Genomic DNA, 14400 nt, shown 5'->3' with positions numbered 1-14400 from the left:
CATTTTGAATCATATATTCACAGAGGAATTTTATAGGTGACTGACTGCTTGTTGGATGCCACATTTAGAAACTTTAGAATACCAGTCACCTGGTATTGCATCCAGCCTTAGATTCTGTCCGGCGCTGTCTTTCTGCAATTTTCACAGAGTTACTGTTGTCGTATCTGTCAAAGACTTTGATTACACATTAGCTTTGTGAAATCCTTTTAGGACCTGCCTCAAATACTCAGCAGCCAATTCATCGAGTGTGTGGAATTTATCTCTAGCCATTATTGGTGTGACAGCCATCGCATCTCTGATGTACACTTCCTTTGTGGCATGCTCCTAGCTCATGGATTCTGTCAGCTTGAGCTTCCAGCAGATGTCCTAATTTAGCATCTCTTCTTTTCATTGTTCCATCAGCATGGAAGAGTGACACGGGCACTGGTCCTACTGGGTCACTAAGAACAGTTGCCATTGAAACATCCTCTCTGCATCTTTCTAAGGACAGGAAAACAATTTCTGGACTGATAGCTGCTGTGATTGTCCCTCCCTTGCCAGACCTAAATTTGGTGGTCTTGGCCATGTCAGCAAATATTTTGATGCCAGATTTCTTGACTGGGCTGAAGAAGCTGGGTATCCCATCAGAATCAAGTGCATCTCTCACAAATTTCTCCATTTGTTCTTCACCAACATCTACTGTTAGCCATAGAGACTCTTGTGCATCTGATGTTTCATTCAATCCAGTAGATATTTTAAGCCCCTCTGGATACAGTTCAGGGTCAAATGGTTTGTTATATTGTTGATGACGTGGCTGGTAAGAGGTGTCTGTAACATGCTCTTCATCACTCTTCAGTGCAGTGCAGAGGCATGGATTTGTTTGTGGACTGTCTACATTACTATGTGTTAGGCCACTTCTTACTCCCATAGCTTTTGCATATTCACTCAGGACTTGTGAGGGTCCATCTGACAAGAGCTGGCTTCTGTCTTGTCAGTCCTACAATCCCACTGCTACCCTTTGAGTCTCTGGTGTCACTTTTCTCTGTTCCCAGGTCACCCTAAATTCCATTGAAAGAACCAGGAGTCGGATGCACAACAAATTCCCCAGCTTCAAAAACACTGTGCACTCCGGGGAGAGCTAGCATGTCAGTAATGTAGACTGGTATCCCCTGGTGTAGTTGGGCCTCTTTGCAGTAAAGAAGTGTGGCAGCATGGCACTCTGCGTGTTTCCAGTCACCCTCTTGCTCTGCATGGACATTTAGAAGCAGTATCTGCATAACCTGGAGAAAATGATCCCAGAACTTGAATGTAGCGGACTGGGCATTCGTCCATGTCTGAAATTCCTCCAGTCGTGGTAGCATATGTTGAGTCACAGCATCATCAAGGTTTTAAATGACGTACTGTAAGGACCCAATGACTTCAGACTCAAACAGCTTTGGAATGTTAGCCAACCTTAGCCAGACTACACACGTGCCCCCTCCCTGCTCATGACACTGAACAAATGAATAAAGTGCCAGAGCACTCAGGGCCTCCGCTGCTAGAGTCAAGCCACGCAGAGCACAAGTGCAGAGACTCAGGGTCAGCAAGAAGGTCTCACCATCCTGCGTCTTCCCAGAATTTCCCCGTGCACGGAGGGAAACAGCACAGGGTGTGAAAAGCACCCAGGCGAATCACGTTGGTACCAAATTCATTTGGGAGAGTCTGTTTTCCACTTACTGAGCAGCACATACGGCTGCTGATCCATTGTCCGAACGGCATGCTGCTGCTTCCTTACATTTCAGCGCTGTTGTGTACACTGTGGTCATCTCAACTGGTTTGGCACCCGCATGTGGTGCACATGCAACTGCTGTGTAGCTGCTCTTGGTTGCAAGCTTGTGATTGAAACCAGTCCAAAATGGAATCCCCCGAGTGTGAACAATATCAACATCATTTGGCATTGGTAGCACATCACAAGGTAGCCATCTTAAGACACCAGGAAAGATCTTGGGCAGTGTTCATTTGTAGGTGACGAGTTTATTTTCACAAGTACTTTTTCATGGGGAATTTGTTCTGGGTTTTTCAAATGCTGTATACTGCATAAGAGATCTGTTTGCCCAGGGAGAATAAGTGACTTTTCTTTCCCACATTTCAGTGATATTTGCTGTGATGCTGGACTATTTGCAGCCTGTTCTTGAAATACCACTCTAGCCATTGAATGGAAGGTGTTCTTTCCATCAGTGGTCTCTACATTGATGTCTATATGATCATGGTTCATGGATGACATTTCCATCAGCATGAAGTGGTACAATTCCATTTGAAAGGAACATACTGGAGTCTTTCCACTTCAGGTTTTGCAGTGCTAGTGATGAACTGCCTCACCACATCCTAATTTAGGCAGGATCCATGAAGGTGCAGTCTATCAATTAAATTGTGAGACCCAAACTCATGGTGTAGCTGTGTAGCAAGACTTGTGTGCAGTGGTGTGATAATTTTGTAGCTGTTAAGTGCTATCAGCATGATATCGTGTTGATTCCCGAAAACACTATCACACTACCGAAAATACTGCAAGAACTCTACACAAAAAGAAGCCAAGTCAGACTGAAAATGAACTGCTCTAAAACGAAATGTATGCAGTCTGATGTCTTGCCAAAAGCCCAAATAGTCAAGGGAGAACAAATAAAAGAAGTTGAGCAATACGTCTATTTGGGCCAAGAGATTAACATGCACCATGATCAGGAGGGCGAACTCTCGCAAAGAAAGCAAGCAGGTTGGTGTGCATTCAGTTCTCTCAAGGATGTCCTCCAAGGAAAAATGAACAAGGCAACACGTGCAAACCTCTGCAACTCAACAGTACTGCCAGCAATGTTGTACAGCAGCGAAACATGGGTGCTGACCAAGATAGAGGAGCAACAATCATCTGTCACGGAGTTGGTGATGGAAAGAATTCTGGGGATTTCAATCCGTGACCGAGTCCCCAATGAAGTGATCAGACAGCAGAATGGAGCGCAGGACATTGTTGTTGAAAGCAGGTATAGTAAAATTTGATGGGTCGGGCATATAACTAGGCTCACTGACAATCAATGGACTGCAGCTGTCGCCTAGTGGTACCCACAGGAACGGAAATGACCACTCAGCCAACCTCCAAAGAGATGGGAAAATTTTATCTTGAAAAGGCATGGCCGCCCATGGAGAAGGAAGGCCAGGATAAGAGAAGACGACGACATGTTGTGATCGGCACAATCTAGATGAGGGCTAAAGGACCGATCGATCAAGGTGATCAAGGTTAAGTACAATGCACACTGCAATTGAGGCATCTTTTTGAATAACTTCTGAAGGATGATCCTTATTGCTGGCTGAATGGTATGCCTCTGTATCTGTCAGCCAGAGGAGAAACTCCGGTACCAATTGGGGCACAAAAGTGGCTGCCTCTGTAAACTACAATCCCCTAGCTCGGTGAAATTTGAGGCTTTCATTTTGGCTGTTTCAGATTGAAACAGGATTATACAAAACCACTTGTTCATTTGAAAGTGTTTCATCAGGCTCACTTGCTAGAAGAACATCTACACAAATTTGGATGATTTAAGTTCCTGCTTCAGCTGTTACTCTAGCATCCAGTCAGGACAAGAGGTAAAACAGACAAACAACATCCTAGTGAAGTGTGGTGACAGAATCAGTCTCAGCTGCAAAGAAGTTAGTGTCTGGGTTTTGCTTATGCATGTGTATTGCATCTTGTGCCCATTCTCCAGTCCCAGGCCCAGGGATGAAGCTTTGTCAAACTCCCAAGAAATGTGGGCAGTTTATTTCCAAGCACCCCTCTCTCTAATCATGCTTCAGGGCTGGTCCACACTAACCCCCCACTTCCAACTAAGATACACAACTTCAGCTACGTTATTTACGTAGCTGAAGTCGAACTATCTTAGTTCGAACTTACCGCGGGTCCACACGCGGCAGGCAGGCTCCCCCGTCGACTCCGCATACTCCTCTCGCCGAGCAGGAGCACCGGCGTCGAGCACTTCCGGGACCCGGAGGCAAGTATACACGTACCCTGTGTGTGTGACTGGTGGAAAATCCCCAGCAGCCTTCCCTCCCTTCCGAAGAGCAAGGTGATTGTGGTTTTATCCAGGGACCCTGTCACTGAGAGTTTGCAGCGTGAGGCACGCCTGCCTGCACTGCACACCAGTATAACTCTGTTCTGGCTGCAGGAAATGGCTTCACCAGGCAGTGGCTGTAGGGAGCAGTGGCCGGTGTGAAATGGCAGTGCTAAGGTAACCCGCAGTCCAAACAAAATGCCTTGCCTTATGTAAGAAACCACAGCACCCTGCCTTCTGCCAGACAGCATAATGTGCCTCTTTGTGTGCGCGAGACAGAGCTGTGTATACACGCCGTGTTAACTCCTCTCCGTCCCCAGTGCAGGATCATCACTGATAGGAACCAGATGCAGGAGCTGACGACTCCAGCTGCCTTCCCATTCCATTATCAGCCAGCTGGGAAACCTGTGTGTTAAAGTGGGGTCCCCACCCCAAACGTTTCCAACTCTACAAAGCAACTGCTCTCATACCCACACGTACCCTGGCTTCCTTCAAGTTAATCACATGATAAGTTTAAGAGTAAGGCCAGGTGGATGTAACGGGACGGATTCTGGGTGCTGCTGGAACTGGAATTATTCAGACCACCTTCCGGTATTCTCCAGCCCCTAAAACAGACTCCCAGTCATGTGCATGAGACTCCTTTGTGCTCCCCACATCTGGTGCAGATGTTTTGAGACAGGCATCTGAGCAGAACAAATAGCTCAGAATCCCCACATGAACCTGCACTCTGTAGATTCCATGGGTGTGATGGGAGTTGGGGAGAGAAGCAAGCTCCAGGCATCCATCCGATAAAGCTGGGAAGAGCTGAGACACCACAGGGCTGTGGAAGGGAGTGGACGTGGGGGAGATCATCCTACTGCGTCTCTCCAGGGACCAAAGGCAGGGCGTAGAAAAGCCAGGGCTCCTGCAACAGGCACTCGACCCCCTGGAGCATTCTAAGCCAGTGAGTGACATGGAGGCTCTCGGACCCACCTGCAATGGCATGATGCTCAATAGCAGGTGGGGACCCAGATCCCCTGTAAGCAGCAAACCTCAGAACTGCTCCGCATGCACTCAGCACTCCTCCCCAGTCAGTCACCAGCCACAGCCCGGCCACCCAGGCATCAGAACTGCTCCGCATGCACCCAGCACTCCTCCCCAGTCAGTCACCAGCCACAGCCTGGCCACCAAGGCCTCAGAACTGCTCCGCATGCACCCAGCACTCCTCCCCAGTCACTCACCCAGCCACAGCCCGGCCACCAAGGCCTCAGAACTGCTCCGCATGCACTCGGCACTCCTCCCCAGTCAGTCACCAGCCACAGCCCGGCCACCAAAGCCTCAGAACTGCTCCGCATGCACTCGGCACTCCTCCCCAGTCAGTCACCAGCCACAGCCCGGCCACCAAGGCCTCAGAACTGCTCCGCACGCACTCGGCACTCCTCCCCAGTCAGTCACCAGCCACAGCCCGGCCACCAAGGCCTCAGAACTGCTCCGCATGCACTCAGCACTCCTCCCCAGTCAGTCACCCAGCCACAGCCCGGCCACCAAAGCCTCAGAACTGCTCCGCATGCACTCGGCACTCCTCCCCAGTCAGTCACCAGCCACAGCCCGGCCACCAAAGCCTCAGAACTGCTCCGCATGCACTCGGCACTCCTCCCCAGTCAGTCACCAGCCCAGCCCGGCCACCAAAGCCTCAGAACTGCTCCGCATGCACCCAGCACTCCTCCCCAGTTAGTCACCCAGCCACAGCCCGGCCACCAAGGGGTTGATCTGCACACTGCTCAGCCACGTATGGGAATGTCTTGCTACTAAGCCTGAACATACCCAGCTTTGTCTGGGTCCCCTTCGTCCTTTGACACTACTGCCCACATGGACACAGCTGACTGCTTCTCCAGCCTGCAAGCTGCTCCCCAAACCGCTAGCCGAAGTCATTCCCAGCAACACACCAGTGTGGTAAGACAGCCAGAAATGTGCCTCCCCAGATCAGGGCCTAATAGAAACCCCCTGTCCCCACAAGCCCATTTGCACCAGCTCTGGTTCACATACCTCCATTTTTTTCCCCCACCTCATTTTAGCCACCAGGGGCACTGCCAAGCCAGAGCAAGACTCTGGGGGGAGAAAGGCTGGTCTAGCCTCTCTTGGGTCAGGTCTCACATTTGGCCACTTGTGCCCTAAAAATCTGGTTCCTGATGTGCTCAGAACCGCCAGGAGAGACCCCAGAATACACTCCACTCCCGCCCTCCCAGTACAGGACACAGGACTCCACACTGCGCAAGCAGGCTAGTGGCTTAGCACAGCACGAGTCTGTAACTCCAATAACAAGCCCCAGCTAGAGGGTGAATCATTTTACCCCCAGGAGAGCCTCTGCCCAGGGTACAGATAGGGAACGGCCCAAGCTGCAGTGTGGTGGCCCTTAAAGTTCATGCAGACCAGTGGGTGCAACAGGAGGGGCTTTCCTGCTGCTGTTCCTCCTCCTCCCTACCCCCACCACAAAGAGCAGGTTGAATATTTGCCGCCCTCTCTCCCTCCGACATGCTGGATTCTCTGTTCCAATCACAGAGAGAAACAGCAGCAAGAACGTGCCGTTGAGCCAGGGCACGGACAGCAAATTAGCCCATCCTCAGTGTGTCTCCCCGGGGCCATGGAATGGGTGGCTGGAAGAGCTGAACGTGCTCAAGCGCTGGCTTGAAACCTCCCTGCACCCTTAGGGGCTTCCATAACGCTGTTTGTGAGCAGCACACGGGCTGGGCTGGGCTGGCAGTCACAGCCCACTCATGCCCGGAAAGGCAGCGCCCCAGGTCTGCCCGGGCGAGGAGAAGGAGATCTTCAGTCTGACCAGCAGGAGCAGTGAGAGGCTCCAGCTCCTGCTGGAATAAAGACCTTTTTCAGAGCACTGGCCTTTTCCAGCTGCCTGGAAACAGGAAGAGCCCAAGCCCTGAGAACAGTAACCCTCACACACACCCCAAAGACACACTGAGCTGTTAACCCTAATTACCTGTGACTGACACATGAGCGAGGCCCTGACCTTCCAGGCACTGGCTTAGCCAAAGGAAAATAAACAGCTCACTTCACAGGAAATGCAGGAGGCCATTTTCCCCTTTAACAACCCCTTCTTGCTGCGTTGCCTGAATGGCCCAAATTTAAAGAGAAAGCTTTCACTCAGGCTGCCCTCCTGCAACCTGGGCTGGGCTGCACGATGGTCTTGCTGCTCACACATCAACCGTAATTTCCAGAGCGCCCCTCTCCCAACTGCCCTACTACTGGGGGGACTGCAAGCACCAAGACCTCCTCCCTGCAGGCTGTATTTCTTCTGCTGGGAGCTGGTGTCATCTCCAATGCCCAGAACCAAGCAAGAGACACAGGAACAGGGCCGGCTCTAGGCACCAGCAAAACAAGTTGGTGCTTGGGGCAGCACATTTTTAGGGGCGGCATGGCCGGCGCCAGAATGCCGCCCCTGCCACCCCTAAAAATGTGCCCCGGCCGCCCTAGCTCACCTCCGCTGCTACCGCTCGCGCACTGCTGCTCCCCCCCCCTCCCAGGCTCTCAAACCTGGGAGGGAGGGGGAGATCCCGAGCGGCCGCGGCACACGAAACAGCTGATTCGTGCGCCGCTGCTCTCCCTCCCTCCTAGGCTTGAGAGCCTGGGGGGAGGAGGCAGGGCTGGGGATTTGGGGATGGGGCGGAGCTGAGGCGGGGCAAGAAAAAAACAGGGGGGGGGGGGGGGGGCGGCCAAAATTGTTTTTGCTTGGGGTGGCAAAAATCCTAGAGCCGGCCCTGCACGGGAAGTTGCGTGGCCTTAGGTAACCTGGCAGGACACCAGCTCATGCAGAGGACAGGCAGATTTTTATGTGACAGAGGAATCAAGTCTCACATCTTTTCTTTAAAGGGACAGGAGGAAGCTGAAAACGAAATTCTGCTCTGAAGCTTTTTTCATCTCCTGCTGTTACCTGTATCTGGAAAGGCCCAGGACTGGACAGAAACCCAAGAACAGAGCTCTCGCTGGTTCCACCTCCTGTGTGCATCTGACAGCACACTTTGTCTGGTCAGACCCACTGTTTCATAGAATAGAATATCAGGGTTGGAAGGGACTCAGGAGGTCATCTAGTCTAACCCCCTGCTCAAAGCAGGACCAATCCTCAGACAGATTTTTACCCCAGTTCCCTAAATGGCCCCCTCAAGGATTGAACTCACAACCCTGGGTTTAGCAGGCCAATGCTCAAACCACTGAGCTAACCCTTCCCGCATTTCTCTGTATAGCAGCTAGCATGGGCGATCCCAGCTAAGTGTGACCCCCCCACCCCAAACTGATAGGGGAGCAGGACTTTACATGTTTCTAAGAGTTTATTTTTAAAAATGTTCAGGCCCTCTTGTTTAAAGGGAGCGTTCTGGAAATTTCCCATCTCTTTGTAATGTATGCACCACAGACACCTTCTGTCCTGCTCAGGGAGAGCAAAAGGCGCAGTTCCTCTCCTGGGGACCTGACAGCAAGGGATATGTCATGTTGCCGCTGTGTATAGCCCCTGAGAATGTGAAACGGATACAGCCTTGGCCCACCCCCTGCTGAGGGAGGAGAGGTCAGTCCCCACGTATTGCCAAACACAGATGCGGTCCATGGACCAGGTCTGTCACAGTCGGGCTGCTTGTCTGTGCTGCTTCAGAAGGTGCCCAGAGCCCCATGTGCTTTTGTGTTTCCATAGCCAGCCTGGCAGAACAGAGCCCCCCTCTCCAACACAGCTGCTCCTGTAGGCTCAGAGCAACGGCCCAGACCACTCAAGCTCCTCTCTGCACAGAGCTAGCCTCACTCCCCCTACCCCAGCACGTGAGGAGCAAGCGCCGTGGTGCCCTGCCCTGGGAATGGACCACACTGTGTTCGGAATGGGCCTGAGGCTGGAGACGGAGCTGCTTACCCGGGAGGTAGAGCTTCCAAGGCCTGTGCTGCAGCCTGAGGTGACTGGGTGCCTGAGACAGGGGCCGGCTCCTCTGGCTCCCCAGGGACGGATGAAGCAGGAAGGGTGGCAGCGGTGGACCCGGGGGTCTCGCTTGACACTGCTGCAGGTGGCGAGGTCACTCCCACCACAGACCTTTCCTCTTCAGCGTCGGTGGCACCAGCAGAGTCCCCATTCACTGAAATGCAGAGGGCAGAGAGATTAGGGCTGAGTGAGGAGAGAGAGGCAGCCGTGGCTGATCTAGCTGGCCCTGATACGTGCACGGCCCCACCTCCTGAGGAGAAGGGAAAACACACCACTACAGCCATGCTTACTGACGGCAACAATTAGCCTCCACCCCAGGGCCCCAGGTTCACCAGGAGCTTGTGGCCCTCTGCACAGGGAGCTTCGCTGTTCACCCAAGGGTGGGGAGCAGTACTAGGGCCTCTGTTCCACTGCCAGCTGCTGCCACCCCCTGCGCCTCCTCTGTCTGTACAGGCCGGATTGGCGGGACCAAGCAGAGCATGTGGGAAACAAGGGCGCTCACTGTCTAGCATTTCCCCTGCGGCTGCCAGCAAACTTCCCGGCTCTAGGGGCACTAGGTTAATTCAGGTGAGGAGCAGGGATCCCAAAAACCTGCCAGGTGCCCTGGGCCTTGGGAAGGGCTGACTCAGCAAGTCCGACAGTGCCAGTAAATCCGACACTGCTGGACCACACTGAATACTCAGCAGGAAAGGAGCAAACCTCCGAGCTAATGGGGGGGCGGAGAGAGAGAGAGAGAGAGAGAGAAGTGGCAGCACATTAGCCTGCAAGATGCCACCCAGTGGCTCCGCCCACTGCCCAAAGCTCTGGCCTTTCCTGGTTTTCTGCTGGGGGCAGGTAGTGCCCACTTCCCTGCCACTCCCTCACAGGCCATGCCACTAGCAGCTGCTGCGCCTCCTCTGCACAGGGAAGAGGAGTGCAGCCACTCCTGGCATCCCCGTGTGCACACGTGCTCACATGCGTGACGGAAGGATGGCAGCTCCCACTGTGCGTGTTTGCCAGCCCCTCACCTTGATGCCTGTGGCTCTGCTAGGACTCAGGGGAACCCACCACTGGATTCTAAGTGTAACGCGTGACCAAAGCCAGGCCACAGGCTTCAAACTGGTTCCAAGCGTGGAAACAAGCAGCAGCTTTTGGCCCATGTTGACTGAAGGCTAATTCTGGGAGAGGGAGCCCCAGCCAGTCCCTGCACCTCAGTCCCCGCAGGAGACCCCTTCGCTCACAGGGAGAGATGGCTTCCACACAATGGGTAAGTCAATAGAAATCCCAGCAGTCAAAGCAGAGGCCGAGTTACCATGGCCCTGGACAGCATTACACCTCGGAGGTTACTTGTAGGCCCGAGGCAGATTCCTAGATGCTCGTAGATACGTACTGCATAAGAGAGCCAGGACCTGAGGGGTTTTACAGACGCTGAGAACACCCCACAGCTCCATGTTGTGCCTGCAGTTCTGTGGAACGCTGGGTTACACTGCAGTGGGACAGGGGCGGTACGAACAGGACAGCCTGCATCTCACAGGCTCACCGTCTCAGCGGACAAGGAGGCAGCCAGGAGGGTATTAAACTACCACAGCCAGGAGAAGGAGGCAAACCATGTACAAATGAACTCAGCGTGTTGCGAACAAACTGAATTGATACAGCCAAGAATGTGGCGAGAAGATTGCGATCATTCACATACCAATGCTAGGAATCTGGGGAACAAGCAAGAGGAATTGGAAATTCTCACTGACAAGAATAAATTTAATATAATTGGCATCACTGAAACCTGACGGGACAATTCACAAGACTGTAATGTTAGAGTCACTGGTTACAACTTGTTCAGGAAGCACAGAGTAGGTAAAAGGTGTGTGGAGAGACACTCTACATTAAAGACACAATTACCGGTTTTAGAGTGACGGATCACTCAGAACCACAGATCCTGAATGTGTCTGGATCAGTGACCTACCTAACAGCACAGAAGGGGGTAGTGGGTAGGGGTCTGTTACAGGCCAGGGAACAAGAGGAGTTAGGTGTGTAACAGGGATCAGAAATAATGACCTGGTTCCATTCCATATGGGCAAAGAGAGGAGAGTCCCAACGAGCAATATATAATCTTGGTGCTTCAAAAGAGTCGATTTCCCAAAGCTGAGGAATATTCTGAGCAAAACTGATTGGAGAAAAAATTTAGACAGAAAAATGTGAATGAAAATAGGGAGTTGTTTCAGAAGAGTTTATTAAATGGCCAAAAATCTAATTCTACAATCCAAAAAGACGACATCTTTGGCAAAAAGCCCAGCCTGATCCAGAGGCAAAGCGAAGGCAGCTACTTGAAATAAAACAGAAACATATAACAAATGGGGAACTAGATAGCAATCAATAGAAGTCAGAAGTTATGGAGTGCAGAACATTTATAAGGGAAGCTAAAGACATCAAGGAAAAAAATCCATGGGATAGGCCATTATTATTACATAGAGAGAAATCATTAATAATGATACAGATAAGGCAGAAGTGTTCAATAAATATCATTTTGAAAGAAGCAGAATGATGTAGTCAGATGATGAAATACTTTCTAGTTCATTAGTAACTAACAAGGATATTAACTGGCATCTACTAAGAACAAATATTTTCAAATCAGCAGACCTGGATAACTTGCACCCAAGAGTCCTAGAAAAGCTGGCTGAGGAGATCTCTGGCCAATATCAATATAGCACATGTTAAATGCATGAACTGGATAACTGAACTATCCTTAACAAAACAAAACAAAATTGTCAATAGGGAATCATCATTGAATGGGAGAGTTTCTAGTGAGGTTCAGCAGTGATCAGTATTCACCCACACACTAGGAAAACTTTCATCAACGATCCTGAAGTAAAACCATTGCTGAAAACATTTGGGGATGACACAAAGATTGTTGGAGCGGTAAATAACGATGAAGACACAGCCACCCTACAGAGTGATCTGGATTGCTTCATAACCGGGGCCCGTTTAAACAAAATGTGTTTTAATACAGACAAATGCAAAGTTATGCATCTAGAAACAAGGAAAGCAGTGATGTTGAAAAGGATTGTGAGGTCATAATGGACAAGCAACTCCACATGAACTTCCTGTGCGATGCTCTGGCAAAAAGGAGGAATGCGATTCTTAGATGTATGGAAAGGGGAGTAGGGTGGGAATTTTACCTTTGCACATGGCATTGGGGGTAAAACTGATACTGGAATATTGTGTGATGTCCATGTTTTAAAAAGGATACGGAAATTTTGGAAAGGGTGCAGAAAAAAAAGCCACAAAAACATTTGAGGGCTGGTAAAAAAAACAACCACCTTACAATGAGAGACTTAAAGAGCGCAATCTAACTTGATTACAGAGTGTAAGGAGAAAATACCAAGTACTCAAGAGCTCTTTAATTTAACAGGGAAAGGCAGAACAATGTCTGAAAGCCAAAGCCAGACAAATTCAAACAGAAATAAGGCACATTTTTATTTAAAAAAAAGGGTGAGGGTGATTAACCACTGGAACAAACTCCCAAAGGAAGACCTCTCTCGATGGTAAGAGGTAATAGAGAATTTTATGGCCTGCAATATACAGGAGTCAGATTAGGTGATCTAATGTTTCCTTCTGGCCTTAAACTCTATGCTTTTATTAATTTATTTATATATATATATATATATATATATATATATATATATATATATATATATATATATATATATATACATACACATACACACACACACACACGGGGAAATTGATAGTAATGAATATAAATAAGAATCTCGGAATTGTAGAAAATTGATATGGGAAGCCAAGGAACACAAATAAAAATCTGCGACCAGCAGAGTTAAGGACAATGAGTTTTTAAAATATACTAGGAACAAAAAGACCCCTGACAATGGTATTGGTCCATTACTAAATGGAAATGGTAACATTATCAGTAATAATGCAGAAAAGGCAGTGTGTTCAGTAAGTATGAGAGACAGAATACATTCCTGTATTCATACCCTAGATACTATTGTAATAATCTCTGTATACACTTGTAAGGTATCATTTTTTAATAGTCTGGGCAGTATTGTCCTGGTAAAATGTGTGTGGCAACACTGTGTGAAGTTATGACGCTCCTGTATGGTGTTATTACCACATGTTCCAAACCCCACAGCCCTGCCCAAAGAGAAGCTGGCAAACAGGTCTGTCCTAAGCAAAGGAATATGAGTGCTGCTTAATTTGCATCTAAGCAGTAAACAGAGTCATCAAGCAGAAAAGGAAACAAAGAAAGCTGGCAGGAAACATTCTTCCACATAGACTCTTTGTCTCCTTGTGCCCAGTGGGAAATGATTTTCAAGAGGGGGACAAACTATAAAAAGGAGGGACAAACACCTGAACCCCCCACCCCTCCCCCCCCCACTGCCTATCGCTTTGACTGCACCTAAAGAGATAAAGGAAGCAGAAGTTGGACTCTGGGGGAGGGGTCCTGACCTCAGAGTTTCATCAATAAACTGCTGGAGCATGTGGTGAGAAACTTTGCTTTGAATCTCATGTAGTTTGTTAAGTTAGGCATTAGTAAGCCTTTAATCTTTATTTTTCTAGTAACCATTTCTGATTTTTATGCCTCATTACCTGTACTCGCTTAAAAGCTCTCTCTTCGCAGTTAATAAACTTGTTTTACTGTTTTATCTAATCCAGCGTGTTTGAACTGAAGTGTCTGAATAACTACTTAAGATAATACACTGGCATATTATCCCATTAAAGGAACAACAGACAAAATATTTGTACTGGCTAGTACAGGACATACATTTCTTGGGGAAAATCTGAGACTGGGGTTGTGCTGGGGTCACCCAAACCCAGTGAGAGCTACAGTGTAAGCCAAGGGTGGCTAGCAGGCTGCTGTTACAGACAGACACATGGTGTGGCTTGCATGCTGGAAGGCTGTTTGTGAGTGGCCCAGGTGGGAGCTACTCCAGCAAGGCATTGTAAGGCACCCTGCAGGGCAGGGGTCACACAGCCCCATACTGGTCTGGCCTGTACCCTGGTATGTACCAGTATTGCTGTTCCATAATTGTGGGGGGGAAACAGATGGTGGTGGTGGTAACACTCTTCCCATTCCATTCCCATGTCTGGTGGATGTTAAACAGAAGCTACTAAAGTCAGACATTTTTAAATCGGCAGGTCTAGATAACTTGCATCCAAGAGTTTTAAAAGAGCTGGATGAGGTGATCACTGAACCATTAATGCTGGTTTTCCATAAGTCTTGGAGCACTGGGAAAGTTCTTCCAGAAGACTAGAAGAAGGCTAATATTGTGCCAAGGTAATTATAGGCCTTTCTGCCTGACATCAACCCTGGGCAAGATAATGGAGCCACTGATACAGGACTTGATTAATACTAAACTAAAGGAGGATAATGTAATTAATGCAAATCAACATGGGTTTGTGGCAAATAGA

General features: G+C 49.4%; 1 protein-coding gene across 1 annotated transcript in view; it reads right to left on the bottom strand.

Annotated features, from left to right (window-relative positions):
- The window catches only part of WWP2 (WW domain containing E3 ubiquitin protein ligase 2), an 83578-nt gene that overhangs the window by 32551 nt on the left and 36627 nt on the right, over positions 1-14400 (bottom strand). Inside the window, 1 exon segment of the mRNA XM_065567679.1 lies at positions 8932-9148. Coding sequence (XP_065423751.1) covers positions 8932-9148 — 217 coding nt within the window.

This window comes from Chrysemys picta, chromosome 14 (assembly GCF_011386835.1).
Source record: "Chrysemys picta bellii isolate R12L10 chromosome 14, ASM1138683v2, whole genome shotgun sequence".
NCBI lineage: Eukaryota > Metazoa > Chordata > Testudines > Emydidae > Chrysemys > Chrysemys picta.
This window is presented reverse-complemented; position numbering and strand designations above follow the sequence as displayed.